The sequence below is a fragment of the Zonotrichia leucophrys genome, chromosome 1, assembly GCF_028769735.1.
Source record: "Zonotrichia leucophrys gambelii isolate GWCS_2022_RI chromosome 1, RI_Zleu_2.0, whole genome shotgun sequence".
Taxonomy (NCBI): Eukaryota; Metazoa; Chordata; class Aves; order Passeriformes; family Passerellidae; genus Zonotrichia; species Zonotrichia leucophrys.
This window is the reverse complement of record NC_088169.1, coordinates 18,008,187-18,035,723: the sequence shown is the minus strand read 5'-3', so window position 1 is coordinate 18,035,723 and position 27,537 is coordinate 18,008,187. Positions and strand designations below refer to the sequence as shown.

The 27,537-nt window shown below is 43.7% G+C and overlaps 1 protein-coding gene across 2 annotated transcripts; it reads right to left on the bottom strand.

Annotated features, from left to right (window-relative positions):
- Window positions 1-1,648: 1,648 nt before the first annotated feature.
- ACE2 (angiotensin converting enzyme 2) lies at window positions 1,649-27,537 on the bottom strand. Of its 2 annotated transcripts, XM_064707915.1 has the most exons (18): window positions 27,355-27,537; window positions 23,800-23,958; window positions 21,809-21,902; window positions 21,022-21,165; window positions 19,577-19,689; window positions 18,974-19,082; window positions 18,135-18,232; window positions 16,450-16,619; window positions 15,158-15,384; window positions 14,240-14,384; window positions 12,688-12,786; window positions 11,940-12,062; window positions 11,439-11,611; window positions 10,499-10,557; window positions 5,881-5,981; window positions 4,816-4,932; window positions 2,989-3,183; window positions 1,649-2,365 (listed from the first exon to the last, which is right to left on the bottom strand). In XM_064707915.1, the coding sequence occupies exons 1-18, from the start codon at window positions 27,535-27,537 to the stop codon at window positions 2,245-2,247; spliced, it is 2,430 nt and encodes an 809-aa protein (XP_064563985.1). In that variant the 3' UTR covers window positions 1,649-2,244. The 2 variants fall into 2 exon arrangements, with proteins under 2 accessions (XP_064563985.1, XP_064564068.1); XM_064707998.1 differs by lacking the exons at window positions 18,135-18,232; window positions 18,974-19,082; window positions 19,577-19,689; ... (2 more) ...; window positions 23,800-23,958; window positions 27,355-27,537 and adding an exon at window positions 16,730-16,815.

The window sequence follows — 27,537 nt, the reverse complement described above, 5'->3', positions numbered from 1 at the left end:
CCTCTCTGCATCTCTGCTCTGAGCTCACCCGAACCTGAGGGATAAGGAATGCAGGGTGCAGCCATGTGGGGAAAGAGCAGAGAGAAATGAAGGTTTCTGGCCAGGCAGAGGCTCCCAGGCTGTGCTTGCCTGCCCTGCTTGGTGCCAGCACTGGGAGCTGGCTTAGGGAGCACATCCCTGTCACTGGGGAGCTGCAGGTGTGTTTGGGGGAAAGCTGCATTTGGGGTCAGGGAAATGCATCCCTGGGGACCTGTGCAGGCCTGGGGGCCATGGAGGCTGCATGGGAGAGAGGGGCTTGGTGTGATGATGCCCATGGACCCAGCTGGGCCAGGAGTGTGATTCAGACAATGGGTCAGGAAGGAGCACTGAGCCTGAGAAAGTAGGAGAGGGAGGGCTCCCCCAGCACAGAAGGTGTGCCCTAATGCATGCAGGTGATTTTTTTCATATAAACATTGTATTTTTTTAATGTTCTTCCAACACCCCGCTATATTCTTGTAGCAGCTCTGACAATTCTGAATGGTGTTTTTTGATTCATAGCACAGCTTTTAAAATTAATTGTATTGAAAACAAAGCTTTGTCATAATGAAAAAGTTACTCTTAACAACAGATCTGAAGAGGGCCAGCATGACTAATTACTTTATTTGATTGTCTCCAGAATTGCCATTCCTTTTTTGTGTTACTGCAAAGAAAGTAGGAAGACCACAAAGAGCTGATTTATTTATCCTAAATTTCCGCTCAAGTACTAAGGTTTGGGGCTGTTATGGCCATGGAATATGTGGTATAGATAAGCAACTTAAAAACAAGTATTTTCATTCCTTTGCATTAGTGTCTAGCTTGCCATTAATTAGTATCATCTGCTTACCATTTTGAACTGCTTCATTTAAGGGTCTTGTCTCTTAAACAGGGAATGGATGTGCAGAATTAAAACAGTGTTTTGTGAACCTGTAGAGCCCAGCTGTCCTTCTCAGATATATGTTTGGTTGCTTTCTACAGATTGTGGTCATTTCTGGAGGCCCTTGATTTTAAGAGCCCATGCCTTTTCTGAGCATTTTTCATGCAGCATCATGTTTGTTATTGGCTCTTTGGCAATCCAGGACTGAGTATCAGAAAATCTTGCAGTTTTCAGGGACTGGGTGTGCACAGAAAAAAACACACTGGCATGTTGCAGGTAGAGTGGGGGACCTGAAAGACTCAGAATCACAGAAAATCTGGCTGAAAGGATCCGCTGGAGGTCATCTAGCCAAACTTCTCAGTCAGAGTGGGATTATCTCCACTGCTCTATCATCCATACCTTCATCTACCTGATCTCTGAGCACTTCTAAAGGTGGAGATCCCACAGCCCCTCCCAGAGCACAGAACAGGCAGCCTGGTCCAGTGCTGCTCTATCCTCCATGTGAATGGATTTTGTTCTTCAAAACAAAACCAGAGTTTCCCAAGCCTCAATCTACTGCCCCTTGTATGTAACAGTACAATTGTATTTGTTGTAAGCAGCATTTGTAATGCAGCATTTGTAATAGAGGAGGCAATGGCAAAGGTATAGGGAAAAATAATCAAAACCACTTTGATAATTTAGTATTAAGGAAGTTTCCATTTTTAATGTCAACATAAAAGAGATTTTTTTTTTAGGGAGCATGGGCTATTTCGTCTCTACAATACTTATCAAGCAAATAGTTAGAAAAATAACTTATGTTATAATTTTCTAATAAACATCCAGTGCTTGTTAGTCTTCATCCAGTATCCATTTTACATTGATACAGATTTCTTGAAGGTGCAAAAATTGCAGTTATATCAAATTGAGTTCTTTATCACTAAGGTTCTTCTGATAGTCAAGGGTTTTTTCATCACTGTCTTTAGAAACACTTTTGAGGTCTCCATCTGGAAAGATCAAGATGTTCTTCAGGAGTATATGAGTTATTGTTTTGTGTGCCTTGGTCTGTATACAACGGTACACTTCCAAGCTTTTGTATCTCATTACACAGGGAACAGAAGTTGGATGCAGCACACACATGAAAAGCAGCACAAATGGTGTGTAATGTTATGCACATAATCCATAGAAAAGCCATGCATGTTTTCTAGTTACCACATAAACAGCAGATTTAGTTGCTATTGGCCATGAACCAGTAGATTAATGGTCAACCAGAAGACATTGTTTGATGACATCCATAGGGTTTTGCTCCTTTGCAAAGCACTATTGTTAAAAGTGAAATTTAAAAAAACCAGAAGCCCTTAGTGTACCCACACCTTTTAAAATGATGTTTGTGTCTCTTCAGCTGGCTCAAAGCCCAGGTTTCTTTTTCCCTCTTCAGCATAAGGGTTCACCTCTTCATGATTTGATTCTGCTTCACCTCTGCTTTTTCTTGCTCTCCTGTAATGAAAATTCATTTATATTAAAAGGTCCCTGTTCTGTTCCAAGTCCTTCTGGATCCCCAGAATCCTGACTGCAAATAATACTGTGGTAAACTGGAAATATTTATATAAAAGAAATCAAGCTAGGTTTAAGAAGAACTGTAGTAAATCTGCTATGTTCTTAGTAACCTTGTTAGTGAAGGGACATAGAAAACCAGCCAAGCTATACTTGTTAATGCAGTAATATTTAAGGAAAATATCATTACTGAACAGCCTACAATCAGATTAAAGAAAACTCAGGTGCTGGTGAATGTGGTTAACTCTGCTGTTGCAGAAGGCACCATGATCCCATCAGGACATCCCCTCCTCCTTGGCAGCAGCCATTCTGCAGCTCCCTGTGGCCAAAGCATGGTTACACTGATGGTGATGGGGAAATTGCATTAAGCTGCCAAAGCTGTCCTGTACTGAGAGACAGGGAGATGAACGTTTAGCTATCACTGTTGATGGGAAAGGGATAACAGGCTTTCATTCCTTAACTTGCTTTAGGCTAACTGAAGCCTAAGCTGTAAAAAAATCCTGATTATTTAATTATAGGGACATCTCCCAGTAGTCATGACCACAGTATCCAAAACTATTACTCACTTTTTGCGATCTCTCAGCCCAGTGACGATCAAGGCAATAGCTCCAACGACAACCAGACCAATGACCACCCCAAATACAATTAACCAGATGGTTACTGGTGGTTCATAAGGGGCAGCCAGGGTTGGAAGGATTCCCACAAACTCCAGGGTACTGTCATCGAGTCTGAAAGCCTCGTTCATTCGTCCTCGAGACATTCTGCCAGCAAATGCAAGTTCAAAGGGTTTCACACATTTATTGAAAGGAACACTTTTCAGTTTTTTATAAATCTTCAGCATGGCAAGCTTCCCCTGAACACCTCAGTTAAAAGGCAGCAGAGGAGGTGCTGCTAAACCCATTTTCCTTCTGGCATGTGAGTAACAACCATAGAAACTTAAACCCTTAACCTATTGTAGCTTAACTGACCTGTTCAGACACTGTATGGACTCTTAAACTCAGTCTTAACATTTATTAAAGGAACCTTCTGATCTCCTTCTCTCTTTGTATTTTGCTCTTCATTCTCTTTACCATTTCTTGTCTATTGAAAAGTTTCTTATTTATGCCACATAAAACCACAGCTTTGACATCTTACCTGTTTCCCTCCTACAATCTTAAACAATTTAGATTAGTGTGTTTTTTTGGCTGCTTGGCTTGGCTAGCCGCTTGCTTGCTTGCTTTCTGCTTTTTGCGCTGCTTTTTTTTTCCCTTTTCTTTTGTTCCCTCTTTCTTACCCTCCCCTGAAGATACTGGACCGGCTCCGGACCTGACCTGAGAGCTCCAGGACACCCGGAGCTTGCGAGAGAAGCTCAGTGCCCTTCACAACACAGTCTGGTGTCTTTTCTTTTCTTGTGTTGGGGAGTGTTCTTTTGTTACTTGTAAATAAATAGGTTTTGTTTTCCACTTTGCTCCTCCAAGAAATTCCTTCCCGAACCCGGTGTTGGGGGAGGGGTGGTTGGAGGTTTGTTTTGTTTTGGGGGGCTCCCTTTTGGAGATTTCCCCTAATTTGTCCTAAACCAGGACAGTATACTTTTTGTATACTGTATACCAAAACTGCCCTAAAACCCCTTTCCCTGGTGTATCATCTGTGCCTTGTTTTTCCTTAAACTTCCACATCTGCTACTGAGTGCTAACCCAAGAGTCACTTTCACAGCCATATTCTTGTCCCTTAGCTCACCAATGTATCTCACTGCTCCTTCAACCCCATCTCAGGCTGATGCTGCTTTTAGATTTGTGCCCTCTTCATTTCCCACTGCACTTTACCCATGATCTTCTGCAGAGTTGCAGTTTTACTTATCATTTTTATAGCAATGACTTAGAGTGCTGCCACACCATGCTATAAAAGAGCTGTTTATTGACCTGTAAGTGGGAACTAGCTCCTGCCCTGACCTCTCCTATATAATCAAATACATCTGGCTGTCTTTCTAGTACACCATTATTCTGGACTCCTTGTTAACAATAATTCTTGCACTGACTTTTCAAAAATGAGAGGAAGAACACACGTGTACATGCACACATCATTACTGTATTCTGTATCTCAGGATATAAAATAGTTCCTGTCAAAGTCTGAGCAATTAGGTTGGCTGGCAAATGAGATGTGTTTTGGCAACACCCTGGAGCATTTTACTTTGGCTGTTATCCAAGACACCATCTGATAGATGGACTATTTTCTTTCTGCCATAACGGTTTTCATCCTAGTATCTCTCATCCCACTATTTTCATTTTAACTGCAGAATTTACTTTTTTGTCCCTGCTTCTGCCTCAACTAATTTAAGCACTGCTTTCCCTTCCAACCTTCCATCTGGCTGGTTGGTTGGTTGGTTGGGGTTTTTTTCCCAGAAAGCAAAATCTCACCTGATGGCATCTTCCACGTCAGCTTTGGGCACAATATCACTGATATTACCTGGCATGCTGACAGTAATGTAGAAGGAGATCCTTTTTGTCAATTCCCCAACATGAATGTCTGAAACGCTGAAGGAGAAGGAGAAGAAAAAGGTTATTTTCATTGTTGAGATGACATTAGCTTTAAAATCATGCCAGTGAACAGTTGTTTGATTGACAATGCCAGAGGTTTAGCTTACACTGGGGGCATAGTGAAATGAGCTGGGAAATGAAATCTGTTTTCCTGCCAGAATCCCTTTTTCTATGTGCTAATTTGTAACTTGAGCTGAGAGAGTCTCCCTCAGACCTAAGACAAGTCTTGGTGTAATTTTCCATAGCATATAATCACTTGCAGAACAGGGAGTGTCTGGGGTTATCTCATGAATGAGGTGATATATGAAGTACGAAGTGGAAAAAATTAGTTTTCTTCCTTATTTTTCTAGAGTAGATTCTAGATATTACATGACTGTAGTTCTATAAAGTAATATCTAATAGCTTTAGTAGACAGCTTCAGGACATTATTGAAGATACTTAATCAAAAGAGTTGTTTTTCTTTCCAAAATCACTTTCAGGTGAAAGATTTTATGCTTGTAACTGAACCTAGATAAGATTAGTAAGCTTGTATCAAATTCTAGTGCTTTATAGTCAACATGTTTATCTTTCCTTGGCCCCAAACCTCTTGGATATTCAGTATGATATACATACATTGCTAGAAATGTTTATTCCTAATCTGTCTACTTTCCCTGATATTTCTATATGTGTGTTTGGCACAAACTGTAAAAGTTCATCTCCATCACTGATAAGCTGCAGGAGACAAAGCCTTCTTACCTCACTTAAGCACATTATTCCTAAACTTCAGGCTCTTGAGGGAAAAGATCTCACATACCCAAGCTGTCATCTTGCCTTTTGCAAACAATGTTTGACATTGTTTCTGTCACCTTACATTTGACAGGAGGCACAATTAATCCCACCAGTTCCTGCCATTAGCTGAGCAGGAGCAAGGCAGGCAGAGCTGGCACCATTGGGCAAGCCACTCACTCAAAGGCAACTTTCTGCTTCTTCTCCTCTGCAAAGTATTTCCTCATGGCATAGGCAACAGATGACTTGAACAAGAAGAGCTCACTTTCATCCCATTCATACTGCAAAACAGCACAAGAGAAATTCCTCAGAGATGGCAAGAAATCAGGGACATTAAGAAATCCTTCTAAAAAGAAAGAGCAACTGTGATGCTTGGCATGCACTTCAGTATTATTTATTTGTGCCGTGATAGCACATCAGAAACCAACCCAAACCCTTTAGGTCTGTTCATCTGGGCACTGTGCAGGAGAATAACCAAGCAGGCATCCCTGCTGTCAGACATCATGCTGTCCCTCTGCAATCTCTGGCACCTTTATATGGGGCTGCTGAAGATGCTGCAGTCCCAGCACACCTCCCTGCCTTACAGGGAGAAGAGGCACAGCAAGGCTATTCCTACTAAACATTGTACATTCTCTTTGAGTTTTAAAGATTTCATGATTTAGGTCTTGTTTAATCATATAATTTTATTTGCAGAGCTGTTCTGTTAAGGAGGAGAACCTTTGTGGTAGAGTTGTTGAGTGAAAGTGGCTAATTTATTTGCTTGAGCTCAGATTTTTGTTTGTGGTCTGTTTTGGTAAAAAACTCTTTGCATCAATACTTCTGCAGCAGTACATATTTGGGGTTTTTCCCCCTGGAGAATATATAGGTGATATTAAAAAAAATGTATTGCCTGTGTGCAGGCTTCTCCTGGCCTGCCTTATGAGTCCAAAGTTATTTGCAATGGAAGACAAAAACAGCTTCTCTGGGCAGGAACCAAGAGCTGTACAGGGGGCAAAAACCACCACAGGAGGTGATAAAGCAGCCTGGTCTGTTGTGAAATAGCATGTGTGCACAAAGGGAAAATCCCAGCTGAACTCTGTGGCAATATCTTTTTATTCCACTCAGGCATAGATTTGATTGTGTTTATGGTACCTGGGCAGGAAGGTCCATAAATGCTGGCAATGATAGAAAGTCAGCTCCTGACTTTCTTGAGCATTATTCAGGAAGGTGTGGTAGAAGGCAGCTCTGTTTTAACAGGCTTTATAAAACCTAGCTACATTTTCCAGATGTGTCCACCTCTTGACACTGATGTAAAATGAGAGAGATGTATAAATATCCATGAGGAAGACAGGGATATACAGGGATAAACTGTTTAGCTGGGTCTGTTGCAATAGCACAAGGAGTAATAGTTTTAGACTAAAAGAGAGTTGATTTCCATTAGTTACTAGGAAGAAATTCTTTACTGTGGTGAGGCATTGGAGCAGGTTGCCCAGAGAGGCGGTGGATACTCAGTGGATACTTCTAGAAACATTCAAGGTCAGTCTGGGTGAGGCTTACAGCAACTTGACCTAGTTGAAGATGTCCTTTCTCATTGCAGCTGGGTTGGGCTAGCTGATCTCTGGAGGTGCCTCACAACCTAAAGAGTTCTGATTCTATTAATAAAGGGCAGGAGGGGCAGAAAGACCTCACTGCTGCCAGCCCATTCAGGACCAGGTCCCGGGAAATGCACAGCTACCCAAAGCCTCGGCAATCAGAGCAGTGCCCAGGGCACTTGGAGGGCAGGGGCTGTGCCAGCCCTGGCTGTTCCCGCCAGGAAAGGCTGAGGCTGAGTTCCCTTTGTGAGGCAGATGTTCCCAGCTTTCTCCTGCCGGCACAGCCCTGCACCGAAGCTCCTCTTGTTACTGCTGCTGCCTCCAGCAGCTGGCACTGTTCACTACCACAGCTAAGAGGCTATGGTTGGGGTTTCTCAATTTTCTATTTATGCCCAACATCTTTAGGCTTGAAATGCTTTATTATTATTATTATTATCAGGATCCAATTGAGCTTGATTCCTCTACTGATGCTTTCTGTATTTACCATGTTAACTTTTTAATAGTTTATTCATTTCTCTAACTTAGACTTTGTCTTTTTCAGTCTAATGTATTCTAATTTCCATTGTGCCTCTCAATTGCCTTTATAAATACTATTACTGACTGTGTGGAGGGGAAGTACCTGGCTGGTTTCTGATCTGTGTTTGAGTTGTTATTACCCACATGGCTCCCCAGGCATCCCAGGCAGCCACCCCACACTGTGCCTTACAGAAGCTGCCTTGCTTTCAGAGAGAAATGAACTCTGCCAGGCACCTCTGCTCTGTTACAGTGTGTTCACTCTGAGATCCCGTATGTGATTTGAAAGACAGTGTAAGTGTGGCCTCTGATTCAAAAAGGATTTTTCATTGTCAAATACATCTAAATGCCTGCAGGCTGACAGCTCTCCATTCTCTAACACTGTCTCGTGTGACAGCCCTTTACAATGTGATCACACATATGGCATTGACCTGGTAGAGAATTCTGAATTAATCTTTGGAGAGGGGTCTGGTTTTCAAGTGGCAGTCAGGGGCTGGCACTCCTGGAACCATTTATTTTAAATGTGACAGACCCCAAGGCATTCAGTGGGGATCTTGTGGCAGTTTCCCTTGTGCAGGCACTTCCATAAAGCTCCAGCTGAAGGAAAGCTGTGGATGTTTCAGCCCCATCAGCTGCGCCGGTGATCCAGCAATGCTGCGGCTGCAGCTCTAATCTCATCAGCCTGAGAACAATTAGCAGGGTAATTGCGGCAGAGCACGCTCTGCTACAGCTGGCACTGAGCCCATCCAGAGTCTGGATGCTTAATTTGCCAGAACTGGGGGCTATTGAACCGTCCCTGCTGGGGCTGAGACACAGCCTGTGTGAGCTGCAGCGCCCTGGCCCCCAGCACAGCTGTACCTGAGCCCAGAGCAGCAATCCTTCCCTGCCTGCTCTCCCCAGAGCAGGAGCCTTTCCCTGCCTGAGCCCCAGAGCAGCAATCCTTCCCTGCCTGAGCCCCAGAGCAGGAACCTTTCCCTGACTGCTCTCTCCAGAGCCAGCGAGCACAAATGCAAAACTGTTTGCTGACATATTCAGACTGCTTTGTGCTGTCAGGGCAAAGCAACTCAAAATACACCTTAAATGAACAATGCCCACAGCTTCTGTGCACTGTGAGCTGTGCAAAGCACCCAAAACACATCACTGTGTGTAGCTGCGCTGAGATTCTGCCCGAGATTCCCCCTGCTTTTTCTCTATGCCAGCTCACACATGTACCACTACCGCTGCTGCCATACCAGCATTCAGCTCAGCAAAAGGCACATTTGTGGGGAGGCAGAGAGCAACCAAACAGAAAAGGTTTCTTGCAAGTCAGTGAACTGGTGATGTGAACTGGTTTTGAGAGGAAAATGTATGGCTTGCTCTTCAGAGCTTAGGAACCTACTGTCCATGCAATAATTCAAATCAAGTAATCTGTATGAGATTGTTTTACAGCTGCTCAATTGCACAACAAAAGACTATGATGGCTAAAGGCAAGCATAAAAATGATATTAAGCTAAACATTAACCATAATGACTAATAAACATGTTGTAATATGGAACCTTTTTATGCTGTTGGTATCAGTTTTGAATTGTATCTAACTCGACTAGGCAGTCTAGGAAGCAATAAAACTCCAGTGGGGCTTGCGTGTGAGAGAGTGATAGAAGCAAGAGCATCAATTCATGAAAAATGGGCCCGTGCTTTGTGTCCTTGCTAGTGCAATAGGCTCCAACACGCAGCTCTAAATGGCCTGCCTGATGACACACTCATTCTTGCAAAATTACTAATGTCCTGCAAGGTGAAAATGGCTATTACCGGGAATGAAGTGTCCGCACTTAAACCTTCTACACTGCCTCCATGAGATTAGCATAAAGAGGAAGAGTTAGAATAAGGAGTGAATTTGCAGCCTGGGTTAAGCAGATGGGCTAAGCCAACGCTCTGTTTAAAATCATAAAAGCCATCTTCAGCTTTGATGAGATTTTTTCATTGCTGTAATACATTTTATTGGACCAGCTGGTTTAATTGGGCAGAGCAGACAAGCTCTTGGGAATGAAAGCCCTTCGCCTCATCTGGAACAGAAGCAGCTGCACTGCACTGTGCCCTGCAATCTCAATAACAAAGATGTCTCTGCATCAGGGTTGGAGGGCAGGGAGGCAGCTGAACACATCAGGGCCTGGAAATATTACTGCACACAGCCAAACAAAAATCTATGGAGAAATGCTAACAGATGTGTTTCAGTTTGAAATCAAGAGCATTTAAGACAGAGAGTGAGATCCACCAGCCTGCTTTTAAATGTGAAGTTACCTGCTCTAATAATTTCTGAAGGCAGCCACCATAGCCACAATAATGGCAATGAGAAGAAATTAGGTAGAAGCTTTAAGTGGAGACATCAGCAAATCTGGGGAAAATATTCATGTACACAAGTTCCTCAATGTTAGTCCTCCAGGTCTATTCTGTAGGAGGAGGAAAATCATGATTGGTATCTCTACAGAATAACTCACCTAGCTGAGATGCCTTTCCTTAAATGGGTGGGCTCACTCAGAAGTTCCTCCACTAATTTTAGAGGCAGCCTTGACCACAAACTTAGGCAAGACACCTTATATGTGTCTTGTCTTTCAGCTGAGCTGATGCCACCCTTCAGACACAAAGATCAGCCATGCCCTGAGTCATTTTCTGAGCCATCACACACCACCTCTGTTGTCCAAGCAGTAAGGAGGGTGCCACAGCACAGACACACTCACCGCCTCGTCCCCCAGAGCTGACTTCAGGCTGATGCGCACTTTGATGGCATTGCTGGAATCTGTTCAGAAAGAAACAAGGGCCATGTTAGAGCTGCTGCAACAGAAAGTCTGCTCCTGGGAAATGCTGAGGTGGCTAAAGCTTCTTTACAGGTTCCTTTGCTCCCCTTGGAGAGCTTGACCTGACTGATTTTGTTTCCCTTCGGTCACCTCTACTGCAAACACACTCATCTGAGCTGTCAGTTCCCAAGTCTGGTTTTGTTTCAGATAGAAGGAAAATTCCTCTCTCCCATCACTGGGAATGAGCAGCTTAGATGCAGATGCTGGTGCCTGGTTAGGTGAATCCCACTATCAGACTGGCACAGGGCTGTAAGAGTTACAATGCTCTCTAGTGCCAGCAATGATTACACAAATATAACCTGTCTGGTTCATCACTCACTGTCACAATAAGCTGAAAAATGCATTTTTCTACAGTCTCCTCCTTTTCCTCCCCTTGAGCTCCCCTCTTTGACTAACATGTCAGCAAACCCATAGCAGTGATATTTTTGTACTGGTTTGCCCCTACACCTAGCTCCCTGGACAGCTCTGCAATACAGGCACACTGCTCTCAGGAAAGCGCCACACAAGACCAAGCTTCTGAATCTTTCTCCTTCTGTAGAGCCATCCCACACTCTGAGTGCTGCCATCATGAAAAAAAAGACACCTCAATTTCTGAGGACTGGGTGAGGCTCTGACAAACACACATGCTGACTTTCTTCAGCTCTGGCCATGAGGAAGACAGTCGGTTTTCCTGTCAGTAAAACTTACAGCTCAGTGTTTATTTCCCATAACCCTGCTTTTTTAGGGAGAATAGCCTCCAAGAGCTACAAGAGAGAGGCACTTTGCTAACCCAGGGTTGTGAAGAATAACTCATGTCCTTGAATCACCCTCAAGCCATACATACATGGTGTCCAGTCTGTTTTCCAGCCAATGAATCTTCCAGAATTGTTTTTTTTCAGCCACTCATATAAAGGTTCAAAGTAGCGGAGCAAGGGGGCTGCATTCATGTATTTCTCTCCTGTTATATTTTTCAGTGCTTCAGTCCAGGGCTTGGATCTCCCTAATTCCAGCAATTCTCTGTATATGTGGAACAAGAAATATGTTATTGCCATGCTTCATCTAGATGAGAAAAACACTCTGTGATCAGTACAAAGGTGTTCTTTGCTTCTGAATTCACTCCTTGCTCCCACTACTCCTATTAATAAAATATTTTATTCCCACAAACAAATAATTAAACCTTTGATGTTTAGAACCTTAATGTACATAAATTTAGTCAACTTGTCAAAATGAATTGAGCAGGTATAGGCTAAATTTCCAAGCTAGGCTTATTCTTGATACAAACTCATTTACTCCAGAAGCTTTGTTGCACTCTGATTTATTACATGTGAGAAATTTGCTTTGTTACCTGAGCTTCTGCCCAGCAGCAGTGGAGTTGGTAATGTCACATTTGTGAAGAGGGCCAACATGGTTGGCTGCCTTGCAAAGTGCCTCCTGAAACTGGAACTGATAGATGGTGCGGGTGTAATACCTAAAGGAAGGGCAAGGAAAAGGGAGGAACAGGTTTTATGAGCTGTCTGTCAAGGAAACCTGCAAGCTTTTGGCCTTTGTAAAGCTCTGTTGCATCAGCTGTCACTCCTGCACTGCAGGGACAGAGGGCAGCTGATACTTACAGGCTAGGCTAACGCAAATCTAGCAAATGCCAAGATCAAGTGGACTAGAAGAGCCCCAAATCTGTTTGCTGCCACACAAATCAGAAGAGAGTAAAGTTTTTAAGGTCCAGCTCTCTGCTCTGAGCCCTCTAAAATGAGGTGGCTGGGACACAGGGGACATCCAGAGCTGCATGACATGGCCCAAATGACATGGGGAACACTGATCCCTCAGGAGGCAAACACCTCATACAGAAGTGCTCCTGCAGGTTTGATGGCAGCATGAAACTTTCCTGTTCAGTAAAAAGGTCAGCAGCTTCCTCACTGCTCAGAGATTATTGTGGAACACCCCCTGACGTGCAGAGAAACTCCCAGTGAAATCAGCAACCTTCAGTGTGGGCTTTAAACAAAATAAGATTGGGTCCTGTGACTATCCAGCAGATGTTTTAGGTAGCTGGGGCTTGTTCTGTAGACAAAACTTGAGTCATGAATTAAACACTGCCCTACCTTATGAAGGAGTAGTCATTGGCCACGTGAAACAGCGCGGCAGGGTCGCAGTAGGTTTCATCGTGAGGGACTGGCTCCACAACACCAACTATGGCTCTCCTGGAGAAGAAGGAATAACACGGGGTTTCTGTTTATAGACAATAAGCAGAGGTAATCTGGCTCAGCTTTTCTTCTGTTTTGTCTGATACATATGGAACCTCTCCCTTGCAAACAGAAGAATTCCATACAGCTCCCAGTAACCCCAAGAGTTCTGCTCCACAGCTGGAGACCACAGAGAGGAAGCTGTTTGAAACTCATAATGCAAGGAAGGGACTTGTATGATGGCAAGATGTGCAGGGATCAATTAATGGTGTGAAATAATCTCCAAGACATGAGATTCACACAACCACCTCATACCCTGGGCCATCCCAAGTTTAAAGACCTTCCTGGCAAGGGTATGCAGAGACTAGGCAACCCAAAAGGTAGATGGTCTCCTGTGTCACTGTGCTGGAGATAAGATTTCTCTTTATTTTCCTCTCCTGAGACTGTGTTTCCTGAGAAACGAACCCATGCCTTGAGTTCTGAAAATGGTAATAAGCTTCCATGGAAATATTTTTCATAAACCTGTATTTCAAGCAGAGAGCTTTGCAGTGCCACTACAACAGATGTGATAAGCTTCCCTAAACAATTTGTCATTCTCTATTTCTCTGACATCTCTGCTACTTTTGAATACATTGAAGCTGATTGATTTTTACAGTGGGTCAGGAGGCTTGCATATATCAACTTTTATTATAGATTCTGTTTGCTGATGGAGGCTTGCTGTTCATGTTCATGTTAGAGTTCAGGCTCCATTTTCAGCGCGGGGCTTGTTTGGTTTCTTTGCATTTTTTTTGCCCTCATATTAAAACCAACCTGGGAAATTACAAACTCCAGTCTGAATCACATTTATTTTTAATCTTGTGCTCCAAGGTGCTGAAAATAGACTGATTGATGGGCACAATTTGAAAAAGCACCTCTGGCTGTTACTTGCCAAGGGAACTGTATTTTCTGTACCAAGAAAGGTGATATCTTGGTACACAAGGAAGGAAAGATTCAGTCTGAAATCTTTCAGACAATTTTCCTCCAAAAGCACTACACAGTCTGAAGGAAAGTGGGCTCAGATACTTGGTGAATTGAGATCTGCACGCTTCTCTGGCAAGTACAATGTACCTCACTTTCCACTTGTCCTTAAGGATGTGGGGAGCAAACCAGAGCACAATGAGACCAGTGGGACTTAGAGAAGGGCTATACTTTGGCTGTGAAGGTTTCTTGGGGAATGTGTCAGGCAGACAGCAATGTTGATCTGGAACAGGCCATGCAAAGGCCATGGGCTGTCTTTATCAGGAAGCTGACATGAGGCATTATGAGACATTGTCTGCACCACAGTTGGGTATTTCTATCTAGCACTCTATTGGTATTTACAGAAAAACCCAGAGACACAGATCCCTATGGGGGAACAAACAACTCAGTACGTTAACTAGGGTTGAGTTTGCAGGTTCATATGAAAAAAAATCCCCTTTGTTCTCAAACTTACTTCATCTCCCACCACTGTTTGGTCCATTCCTGCTTTGTAATCTCACCCCTAAACACCATCCACCTCCACTTCTCCAGCATGTAAGTAAAAGGCATTGTTCCAACAATGGTTAGTGCTTGTTTGAGCAGAAAGTTGATTTCAGTTTCTGAAGAGAGAAGCAGTTAAGGTAATGGTTATGGTAGCAATTAGTATCTGTTTGAATGGTTGTTTCCTTCAACAGCTCATGCTTACATCTTGTTTGAATTACAGATTTTCACTAAGGAAAAAATGGAAGGAAGAATACTACTGAAAAAAACACAAGATCATTTAGGAATTGTAAACTTTTTTGTTTCTTTCCCACAAATTCTTAAATAACCTAGTCCTTTGACATTTACATTTAGTTACTGAGAACCTCTCCAGTCTCTGCAAAATTCTGAGCTGAAGACATCTCAAAATGTATTAAAAGTGCATCTTCATCCATCTAAGGCAGTGCTCAGAAGCCAGGTGAACTGCATTATAATGAGGGCCTACCTATGTTGTCACTGAATGTACACTTAAGTGGGAGATGCAAATCTCAAGGTTTCAGTTTCATTTGAAGTACTAAATACATATATTGATAGAGATATGTATGGATTCATGCAATAGAGATTAAAAAGAGTTTTGGAGACTCATCTAAATGAACTATCAAGATTTAAGGATGAGTTGTTCAGAATTGAAGGTAGTGAAGTGCTAGCTACTTCTTTTTAAATTATATAACAGCACTGTAAAGCAGTGATCCTTGCTTCACAATGCAATTTGGGAAAAAATAGTATTTCTGGTAAATTAGAGGAGTAAGAAGCCTGTCAGTTGATTGCTGAGTTTGCAGGCACGATCTTGTGCTACAAAATAAGGCCAGAAAGTGCTTTCACATAAATGCATAATATTACTGCATTTATTTACCTTCATCATCTTGGTAAGTTGGCTCTAGCAGATCAAGGGATTTCAGGTGCTGGGGCGTGGCTGCAGAGAGTGACATAATTTCCCCCACAGCTTCATGGAAGCCCTCGTTGGCCCCGCTCCTCAGCAGGTAGGGCTGCACCGCGTAGGACATGTCGTACTCGATGTGCCCCATCTCGTGGTGCGCTGTCAGGAAGTCATCCATGGTCACTTTGGCGCACATCTTGATCCTACACAGCAGAATAAAGTGTCTGTGCTTAGACAGAGAGTGGCCCAGAGAAAGGCTGGCTGAGCCCTGTGTGCCCCAGCCATGGGGCAAAGCCCCTCCACAGTTTGCAAATGCCCTTTGCAAAACCCGGGCAGCTACATCCTGGTATGCAGTGCAGATCCTCCTGCTACAGCAATACTTCATGGGGAGCTCAGCAAAACACCTTCAGCCACCTTGAAATTGTCCAGGGAGTAAAAGAAAACTGCTGTTTTGTGAGAACAGCTGTTCCCTAAAACCTGGCAATAAACTCACTGTATGTGTGGGAGTGAGTAACCACCACCAGTCTTAGTAAGACAGTAATGTCTTACTGTCTTACTTACAACCCTGCGTGTTGATGACTCCTGCTACTTCATCCTCGTGTAGCGTTTACTAAAGGAATGTCTTCCAAAAAGGGTTTCTTTCCATCTTCCCCAGCGTGCTGAGGTGGAACACTGATGTGTTTCACTAAGGCTCTGCTGTGCACCAGCTTCTTTCCCTGGGTAACTGTGGGAGCTGCAAGAGGGGTCAGAATTTCTGTGAGAAGTATTCATTATGTGGGAACTTGCTGTCCCACTTCTTTCCCAAGTATGGAAGAGACTGATGGATTTTCATGAAACAGGATAACTCTGCTGAAGACAGACATTGGACTGTCAGGAGATTTTCCCTTGCTACCCAGGGACCCACTGCCATTGCTGCAAAATGTGTAGTTGTTCATAAATATCACTGGTATCCACCTGCATTTCTACTTATCTCTTAAGCCCCAGAACACAGCCATTATTTCTCCAATTCATAAAAATATTAGTCACTTCTCAGCTAAAATTTGAGAGTAGATCTATGAGTAAGTTTGAGTAGATCTTCACAGGAAAAGTTATGCAGAAAGGTTTACAGTCCCACAGGATCCCTGCTCTCTTGTCATCTTTCCCCCTCTTTTGAGCCAGAAAAAAAAAATAAAGGGGAAATTATAACTTAAGACAGCATGATGCACCTGTAGTGAAGATATGTTTGTTCTAGGAGGCAGTACAAAAAGGGGTCATGGAAATTCCAGTACCTGTAATCATTTTTGCCCATGTCCCATGCTGTAGGATGGCATACAACCTTCCTGCCATCGGTCGGCTCTGTGAGCATGGAGTTATTCCAGAAGCCCTCAGTCATGCTATGAAGGCCAATGGAAACAAAGAAGGCCTCAGCAGATTTGAATATTTTAATTGCATCCCATTTCTGAAAGAGACAATGCCACCATTAACCTCTGCTTCTGCATGCAGCCTGTTTCCCAATGCTCTGCTTGATGCAGGGCAGCTGACTTAAAATATTTCCCAGGAGCTTCCCACCTGCACCTGGCCTATCGAGAGCAAGTCAGTAGTGTCTGCCTTTGGCACTTCTGTGAATTCTGCTGGGAACTGGAATTGTGTTTTCCCTGCAAACAAAATAGGTTTCTGCACCCAGAGGTTCAGCAGATAGCACCTGACCCAGGCTAGAGAAGTTCTCAATAAAAGATAAAGTAAGATAAAAAATGCATTCCTGTACATCAGATCTGTGATCTGACCCTTCAGTCACTTCATTCAACCTGGTGACAACACATTTGAGGAAGTGGAGCCACATTCCCAGCAGATGAGCATGAGAGACTTCAGCCAGAACCATAAAACCTGGCAAATGTATCTATGGGAGCTGCTTATCAGATTAGGAGTGCATAGTTGTGTTCAGGACAATTTTGCCAATTAGCAGTTTTATTGTTCTGCCCAGCAGGAGCTCTGCATTTACCAAAATGAGCTCTCACAGACACCTGGGTGGCAAACAGCTCATTTGGATGAAAATCCCAAATGGGGCACACCCACCAACAAGGATGAGCCCTCCCACTGCTCAAAGGTTTTGTAAATAATGATTCCCTTCTTGCAGTGGTACTTCAACAGACACAAATTTATGACTACAAGTGGGTCAGTAGTGTAAAACAGAGGTGAGACTAATGCAGACTTGTGCAAACTGCTAAGGAATCAAATTCAACTCTTCCTTCTCTTATCAGCATAACATTTTCATTGAATGCTGCCTACGAGAGGAGAGTAGATTTCAGGTGAATAATTGCATTTCAGAAATCAAATTTCATCTAGTTCCATCAAACTGCCTTTAGTTTAAAAAAGGAGTAAGGCTTTGGCAAGACTACAGGGAATTATCTTCACCCATGTTCTTGGTCTGGTAAAGGTGGTGTCACAGCTGTTATCTCTACAGATCCCAAACACAGACCTTCTGCTGCTATGCAGTTATCAAAAGATAACAGGTGGCATTTCAGTTTCTCCAGCTGTATCCAAATAAACAAGGCTGACAAAAATAAAACAAACTGTGATATACAAACTATTTGATTATGGTAATGACTGGCAAAGGTCATATTTGATACCAGCCCACTCCAGGAGTCCTGAAATATTTATAAGTACAAAATATAACTCTTAATGGATAAGAGTCTCTGAGGAAAATAGACTTGGAGACAAGATTAAGGGGGTCAAAGAGCGTGGAGGAAAACAGAGAACAGCCAAGAGTACAGTGAAAAATGCATAAATGCTTAAAAGTGAACAGCAAAAAAAACGATGCAAAAAGAAACACTTTGTTGGCAGTGTGTCTGCCTGAGGGCAGCCATGGATTTCTAGAGAGCAGCTGATATGTGGTACATAATTTTTATGAATGTATGTAATTTTTATACCTTCTAGATTTGTTACATAATGCATACTGCATAAAGGCATGTCTTACCTTTTCAACCATTGCAGAAGTTACATCAATGTTTGGTTTGGCTGGATAGGGAACAGTCAAGGCATACAGATTGGTCCAGAATCTACCCCACATATCCCCTTCAGAAAAAGAGAGAAACAAAGAAATACTTTAAATTATTCATTATGTATTGCTCAAAGGTGCCAGACAGGTCTATAAATCGTGCAGTGTCAAAAATAGGGACTCCTATTCATCTAACCAGGCCTGATCCAGAAGGGGGAACATCAGGGGCGTGATGTGAAGGGGAACAGTTCTGGAAGATCATGCATAGGATAAACTCAGATCAAGGATCCTTTTATTACCCAATATCAGCAATTCTTGGATAATATGGTTTCAGGACTGATGACATTCCTAAAGGTGTATGAAAACTGAACATCCTTTTCTTAGTCTACATGATCATTGTGCCATGTTCAGGTACACAACACTTATGGCAGCTTAATGCTGCCAATGAAAGCCAAGTTATGAAATGTGGGATCTTAGAGTAAAATCTGAAAGGAAACACATGTCTCTCTGAAACGCTCATTTCTAAGGAAGACAAGTACTGCAGAGGGGAGGGAAATGTCCCAGCCAAGTGCCAGAGTTTTGTGCTATGTGAGGTTTGGTGAGGATGAGAATACCTGCCCTCCCTTCCTGCCACTGCTGCTGAGCACTTGTGTCATCTCTGCTAGGAATATATCCATTTCTCCTCTACCCTTCTTTTATCTGTAACCTTTTTGTTAATATCTTGATTAAACAGTCAGGTTGCTCTCCACCCATGTGCCTTGTAGGTGACAGTCCTTTGTATAAAGCCAGGCTTGCACGCCACAGATGCATTGACATACCCAGCAAGTGAGCAGGGAGGCCTCCAGTGGAGCTGATGTGCTCAGGGCCATACACTTGCCTCAGCTTGTGTCTCACATAGGCATGCAGCTGCTCATACAGAGGTTTTATCTGGAGGCAGAGGAGGAAAAGGAAACCATTTTATTTTTCACTTTGCTCTATTCTGCTCATTACTCTTAAACAGAGAGCCTTGAAGCTCTCTCTGACAAAAAGCTCCTGGCAGGTAACTGCACCCCAAACCTGCAGCTTAGCTTTGCCCCCTGCCTCAGGGCTCAGGGACTGAATCCAGATTCCAGCCACAAAAGTTCTGATCAGGTATGAGGGAGGGAGCATTGCTAACTTTCGAGCTGGAGTATCAAGGATGCCATCTATCCCATGGACCTGCAGAGCTCCCTCTTTCCCAGCCTTTGGGGACCAAGCTGGTCCTTGAACAGATGCAGAGGTAGAAAAGTCATGTGTGTCTCCTCACATCTGTTTCGGTTAAACCCACAAAGACTGAGATCAGCCAGTTTAAAGCAGGTTTCATCTTCATTCATAACATCAGCACATGAGCCCATTTCAAAACACAACCCTGCAACCCAGATGAGAGCTCTTCCTGCCTCTACCTGTTCAAATGTCTTCTCCACATCGTCAATCAGCTGGTCACGGCTGTATTTGTAATTTTCTGGAGATGTTGCTTCATAATTTGCTCTCCAGTAGTCTCCGTAGTCAGAATAACCTGTAAAGCACGGATGCATCACATGAGGACCCCACAAGTGGTACTGCTTAGGTCTGCAGGAGAAATGCAGCTCCCTGCAGATCCCATGCAGATCTGCAGCCTTTCCCCAAAGCAAAGCAGCAAAATTCTAGATAGTTTGCGTTTAGCAGAGAGGAAAAAGTCTCCCTGAAGTCTCCCTCAAGAACATGCAGGTATGGGAGTTTTCCAAGAAATTCAGAAATTGATGTCATGGTTATCTGCTAGTTAGGGTCATTCAGTCCAGAGATGGAGGTCAAAGCAAACCAGGAATCCTTACTGGAGCTCCTGGGCTATGAGAGACAGCAGCCTCTGCTCAGGCTGGACACTAACAGGTTCTCACAAAATGAATAAACTTGTGGACATTGAATATGGGCCCCCTCTCCCAGAAACTAAACCACCAGGACAGATGCAGACACCAGCAGGGAAATTCAGCTCCCACTTCCAGTACATCTTCCAGTCCACTGAGCTCCATCAAACCTGGAGTAAAAATGGCTCCTAGCTGAAATCTCTTCCTTAGTGCTACAGAGGAAGGCCATAATGACCATTTCTTAATGTTTGGCTTTTTTCCCTGTCTTACTATTTGGGCCATATTTTCTTATCCAGCTGCAGCCTGACAGTTTTTGCAAAACAAGGAGGATGGGAAGGCAGATGATAGAGCTGCAGTCTGGCCAAGAGACAGAAGCTACTTCAGAAGCTACCTTAGAAGACACCAAAAGAAAATCAGAAGGCAGCTGCTACTGTTCCTTGAAAAGAGTTCCATATGATTTGTGTGGAGATCTCAGACTGGAAGCACAGTTCCCTTAGTACAAAATCCTTTTTGAACACCCAGCTGCACCTGCTGTCCCAGGCCTACCAAATCTGATCATTCCAGCTAGGGAAAAATGCTTATAGATGTACTGTGGCTGCTGCAAGAAGGTCAATGCCCATAGGAAAGAGATGTTGCCAAAACTCAGCAACACTCAGAAGCTGTTTAGATGGAGTGTGCTTGTCCATAAATCACAAATGGTGCAGTTCTGGGTGCTATGTAATGAGGGGCACTGATGCATTATGGCCTTTGGGAAAAGTGCCAACCAAGAAGGGGACCAACTTGGCCAAAAAGGTGCCTCTTGTTCCAGGCTGGGAAGAACTGGTCAATGGCAGCTGTCTGCATTGCCTCTTACTTTGAGACATGCACACTAAGAGAAAATTATGTGCAAATTATGTATGTGTTTTGAATTCCTGGGAAGATTTGGTATACTGCAGTATATTTACTAGTTTCTGGAAGCCAAAAGGGGAAAATAAAAAGAAACAGAAAGAAAACAAAAATTTACTTACCATTAAGCCTTGCAACCTCATTTTCAAGTTCAACATACTCTTCATATAATGGTCTCATCATTTTGCCAACATCAGCTCTCCAGCCTTCCCAGGCCCACAGTCTCTCATTATAATCAGTGCTGTCAGCCATAATAGCATCCAGACCTGTCAGAACAAAAAACTAGGTGCTAGCCTTTGAAAAAGCAGAATTTTTCTTTCATAACAGGCAAACAAACCAAGGTGAAAGAAATACATGGACAGAGAAGAAAACACTTTGTACTTGATATACTGAAAGTATATAAAGATCCCATTATTTCAGTGCATCCTTTCCTAATTTAAGGTTTCCCCCTTGTCTTTAAGAAGCATGGAGCACATCCATAGTCTCATAGAATCATAGTCTCTCAAATGCCCTCTCCACATTATCTTCCCTTAAGTTGGTAGAATTCTCAGGACGGGCCTCAATGCAACATTAAGTTCAACATCACAGAAGGCAGGGAATAAAAAATAGATTTTCTGTGATGTAGGCAAACCCCAGGTGACAGGCAGGCTGCCAAACAAGCTGAGCAGCCCTCCCCAATTTTTTTTTTTTTTTTTTTTTCTGCAAACGAGACAGTATGTCTCGTGGGCAGAAGGTCCAATGGAGGTGCCTGAACTGCAAGGTGCAATTAAATTATGACTAAGCTTTAGATAGCAGGAAGTATCTGTTGAAATTACAGCCTGTTCTTTTGCAGTCAGGGGCCACCCTTTGGCTTTCTCTTTCTGCATCCTCAGGGTAAAGAACACGGTAGGGCAGTGGTTCGTGTCATACCTGGCTCCAGCACCAAGCACTCCGATGGATTGTTGATTTTACAGACGGTCCCAGTGCTGTAGATGGTACTCATTGTATTGAGCACAGTGCCCAGCTGCAAGTTAGATGCAAGACAGCCTGTTAGAAACCCACTCTGGGCAAAATAACAGCCAATTATGCTAATTCCTTAAAAGCTAGAATCAACACTTCACCCACCAGCTTAATATTTAAGCATATGTTTGAGCTCAGGAGAGATTAATTAAAGAATTTGTCTAAATGCATTACTGAACCAGATCTAGCTGGAAAAGACAGATAATCTCCCAAATATATGATTATAACATACAGGTTCATAATATCCAGTGAGACAGAGCTCTGGATTCAGTGAGCACTGACTGCCATGAGAGAGCTGTCGCTACACAGCAGCAATAAAAACAAAAAGTTTATCAATGTGCTTCCAAAAGCATGAACCCACACAAACTTTGCCGGGAGGCTGTGGCTTTGAGTGGCAGCACAAAAAGCCCTCTGGCAGGTTCTGCCAGGCTGACTGCTGCCTGTGGGTGCTCACATCATACTGACGCCATGGATTTGCTTGGACTCCACCACAGAGAAGCCATGGCTCATGCCTTGGGCCAGCTGAAAGGCAAAATGCACCTGAAATAATTCAGCTGCATCTCAGAACCTATGCTACATGGCTTTGTTTTAAATATTTTTTAATATTTCCACATCTTCATGCCTCAAGGATAACATGTACCACTTTTATCTGTCCCTTCAGGACCATGCAAGTTCTCTCTTAGAGCTTTAAATCAGAACTCTGAAGAGCTGTCAGTGGGAGGGGTAATTAGTGAGTACCTCTAACTTTACCTCTGTCAGCATTAAAATCAATCAGTGCCCAGGCAAATTTTTATGCCAGTGAAGAATACTTGGATATTCCTATGGAACCCCATCAGGATGTATAAAAAAGTCACTTTTCAAATATGAATCAACAACTTCAGCCCCAAAGGCCATTATCTAGGAAATTCTAAGTGTCTAAACAAGGAGGGTACTGAAGAACATATCTCCTCAACAAAGACAACAATACCATTAGCGCACTGTTGTGATCCAAAATAAATATTTGTTTGTATGAACTGCCAGCATTCCCACCAACACAATCTGTTTTTCAGAAATGCATCTGATTTGGATCAGACAAGAGATCCAGCCAATCTGCTGCTTCCCTTGCATGGTGATTAGCACTACTGACCTTAGCAGAAAAACCTCAGGATTCTTCTGTAATTAAGACTGTAGGGTCCTGGACTGTAGGTACCCATGACTCAGTGCTATGTTTCAATCTGATCTTCAGCCAAAGGAAAGTAATTTACCTCTCAGGTGTTTGGATATAAATCCCTTTTGAGTCTGCATAGCTGCTCACTCCAATTTCACATATAGTCATTATTCATGTCTGCCTCTCAGGTGAGCTTGTCAGTGCAAATGTCAAATCTCATTGTGGTTCTTGCCATATCTTGCTGGCCTTCAGCAGGTTTCTGTGGAGCCCTCCCCATTTTCAGGCATCCCAGGGTGCCCAGTGCAATGAAACATTCCTTCTTTTTCCCAGTGTGATAAGGTACCATGTTCAGAGAAAGAAAGACTTCCTCCATCTCCACCTTTTTGACTCATTGAATGTCCTTGTACCCATCTCTTTCTGCTCATTGCCCTAGGTCTGGACTTCACCAAGCACTTACCACATGTTCTTTCTTGGTTTTATGGCTAATCCAGCTATAAGTGCAAGGACTGCTCTGAGGCGTGTTTGAAATTTATTCCATGGCAAAACTGCTGACAGAAGTGGCAACAGCTTCCTAGCCCAGACTACCCCCAGTCCTGTACTGCTGTGAGCAGCTAGAACAGGTACACTCCCATACCATCCACTGCATCATCCCACAGCAAGCAGGGTGGTGACAGCACCATGCCCTGGCTCGGGGGTGTTGTGAGAGGCAGCTGAACTCACCCCCAAAAGTGATGAGCTAGGTTCAACAACTTACTCTGTTATACTTTTCTGGTGAGAGCACAGATGATCCTTTGTCCTGGAGAATCTGGATCTGGAGCTTGGTGAGTTCATCCGTGATGCTGTCCACTGGGAATTTGCTGGCATTCCTGGAGGCCTCATCGTAAAACGCGGCCCACCTGGCACCCGCCTCGCTCTGCAAGGGGTCACAAAACCCTCAGTTAGTCCCTCCAGGGCACTGGAGTGGCCTGATGCACTCAGTGAACAAAAACATCACTTCTGGGAAGAACTTCATTTGTGAAAAACACAATGAGAACTTCATTTGTGAAAAGCCCTGGACTGAGGGCTGAGCACTTAAAGCACCTGGTGAAATGGCTAGAGAGCTTTTTGGCTTTGTTTTATTCACACATCCAGATAACCACTTTTCTTTGGGAACAGGAAAAAGCATGACTGTCTACTCACACCTTGGTTGTTATAATTGATCCAGCATCACTTTGCTGTGTCTCCTGCTATTCTAAATCACGTTTTCTTCCCTTAGTGCTTTTCTTCACCCACCTGTGAAGAAATAAGCCAGGGCACAAAGAGATCTGTGACCCAGATGTCAGTCCCCATTTCTGCTGCAGTAGCAGGAACACTCAGCTGCCAAGATAGTGATACTGAGTCTATTTTTAAGGCAAATATCACTTTCTTCTGAAATGTTGGCAAATAAAAAATTATACTTGGGCAAAGGAGGGTCTAAACTGGTGCCCAAATTGGGTGTGCAAAATCTCAACGTTTTGCATGAGATTGCTTTTAACACTTCTGCAATTACAGACCATGATATGTGAAACCCCCTAATTTCAGTTCACAAAGTAGCAGCATTAGAGCACAGTTCAGAGTTGGGACGGTCTTATTCACCTTTTTCTAATGTGTTTGTACAAAGTTTAACACATCAGCAGCAACTCCAAATGGCAACAAGAACAGTACTAATTAACCTGGGTCCTTGCGAGAGTTTATTTAATTGTGCTTACAGCAGAGCTTCCCAGGTTGTGGATAGGGCACCTGTAACACCCATCTCTGGTGCTGAGGCACCAGGGAACTCCAATGCCATATTGTGCCTGGGGAGCTCTCTCAGGCACCCTTCACCCCTGGCAGACACACAGCAGGACCAACACTCTCTGCAGGGCTGTGCCCAAGTTGCTCAGCCCCATGTGTGACAGGGGCACAGCACCCACTGCTCCAGGCTCCAGCACAGAGGGGTGCTGGCAGCTGTAAACCCATGGTAATCCCATCCCCACATCTCCTCCATCATAGCTGCAGGAGGGCAGCCATCACTGGGAGGCTTTCTCTGACCGTGTTCACAGGGGTCTTAGGATGAGGGAAGAGACGAGGATCTGACTCCATGTTTCAGAAGGCTTGATTTATTATTCTATGATATATATTACATTAAAACTATACTAAAAGAATAGAAGAAAGGATTTCATCTGAAGGCTAGCTAAGAATAGAAAAAGAAAGAATGATAACAAAGGCTTGCGTCTCAGACAGAGTCCGAGCCAGCTGACTGTGATTGCCCATTAATTAGAAATAACCAACATGGGCCAATCACAGGTGCACCTGTCCACAGCAGAAGATAGCCATTGTTTACATTTTGTTCCTGAGGCCTCTGAATTTCTCAGGAGGAAAAAATCCTAAGGAAAGGATTTCTCATAAAAGATGTCTGTGACAGCTTTCCAAACTCTCCCCTTCATGGGACTCTCCTGACTCTCCTCAGCAGCTTGCAGAGCCCAGTGGGAAAGAGCCTGATAAGCACCCAGAGAAGAGCATTGCTGTGCCAGCGTGCTCCTGAGCTCCCTGTCCTGAGCAGGAACAGAGAGGGGCCTCAGGAGGGGCAGGGCAGAAGAGGGGGCTCGCTGGCCACAAAAGCTAGGGGAAAGCAGTTATCTTGCTGTCTGATATTTCCACAATTAGAGGAATTGGTTGGTAAGTCAGAGAAATAGTTGTAGAGTTTGTGACACAATTTAGAAGGCAAATGGATGTGAAGGAGTCAGAAGGGACAGTATTCATTAACTCTTCTCCAGCAGAATGGGAGGAGGGGAACCAGTGGGTTTATTGCCAGCGCTGCTGAAGAGATCAAGAGAGAGAAAAAGTTCTCTCTGAACACTGGATAATTGGTTTTATTACTGGTATCTCCTCATGTATTTTATTATCATCTCATTAATGCTGAAAATACTATATAGGGCTTTCATTTTATGTATTTGGAAGCATTACAGTTTAAGTGTCTGGTGCCTCAGAAAAAATTCCAGATTGACAATGATTAGTCATTAGGATTTTTTCCAGCAACCAGTCTCCTTGCTTTAATTAAGAAATATGATAATTAAAACATGTTTTAATTAAGTTATATGACCACAAAGTGAAAGACCAGCCATTAGGCAAAATAGATGTAGGATGTTCAGCTTCATTTTTATGCTCTGAATTGTTTTCTCTAAGGCTTGAGTTAACTTTAAAAATTGTGATGCTTCAAAACAAAGCAAAATTCAAGGTGCTTTTGTTCATTTTGAAAGGCTTTGAGCTTACAAGATACTGAGCTGAGGCATGGCAATACCAGTAACCAGCCAGACCATAGCAGCCTGCTCTTGACAAGCTCCTGCTTGAGACCCCCCCAGGGCTGGAGCAGACAGAGGCTGGTGTTGAGAAGCAAGAACTGTGTTGGAAAACAGCATAAATAAAAGTGTTCAGAGATAGAAATGGGCTTTCAAACCAACACACAAGACCACTGTAATAGAAACTCCACTGCTGGCATTTGCTAGTCTGTGATCTCACTTCATTTTTCCTGGTCTAATACCTCCAGGCAATCCACCAACATCCCCGACCATGAGAAAAGTGATGGGGACGGGGGAAAATGTCCACCACTGAGTAACTGGTGTGGGCCTATAAACCCATCAGCAAACATTTAGCAGAATGCCTGCATCCAGGAAATATTTGCATACTCACTGAGAAGTGAAACAACTGCCTGTGTCAGTAAAAAGCCCAGTGCTTGTCTGCTCTTAGGGAAAGTGGGAGACCTGAGCTCATGTGCGTGCAAGGTTCAGATCCTGTTTCCTTGCACCACAGACAGCTTCTACTCCAGGCCCTTGGAGAGGATCTTCACCCCCAGGATATGCCCTCTCCCAGAGGAAAGGGAAATGCTTTGCTCTTGGAAAGGGAAACCCCACAGGGAAACTACACCAGGAGGCACTGGTGGTGTTGCACTCAGCAGAAGAAAGCATCTCTCTCCATCCAACACAGATTCTCAGGATGAACACGCAGTGCTCCCCTGCCTTTTCCCTCCACTCACTGGAGTGACCTGAAGGGGTGGCTAGGGACAGTCCAGCTTCTGGACATCCCTCTGCAGTGCAGGCACTCCAGCTGCTAACCCAAGGCTGTAGAGCTGGAAGGGGCCCCGGCACATCCAGTGAGAATTGCTACACTAAAGCAAGCTCCTCTACCCTCCCAAAAATGAAGCACAGCTACCAGAGAAGTAACTCAAATTTCAGACAAGCTTGGTGGAACCAAAGCAAACCAGAAAGTGTGAGATTCCTAAGAGGACAGTAAGGATGCAGGATGGAGCACTCACCATTTTATTGGCATTCTCCTCAGTGATGTTGGTGTTGTAGTTCCATGAGGCAATGGAGTTCTCATAGCTGATATCTTCTGCCCTCCTGTTAAACTCTACTAAAAACGTTTGGGCTTGTTGAGTGACATCCTGAGGGGTCACAACAGCGCTCAGGCTGCAAAGAAGCCAGAAGTGAACCAACAT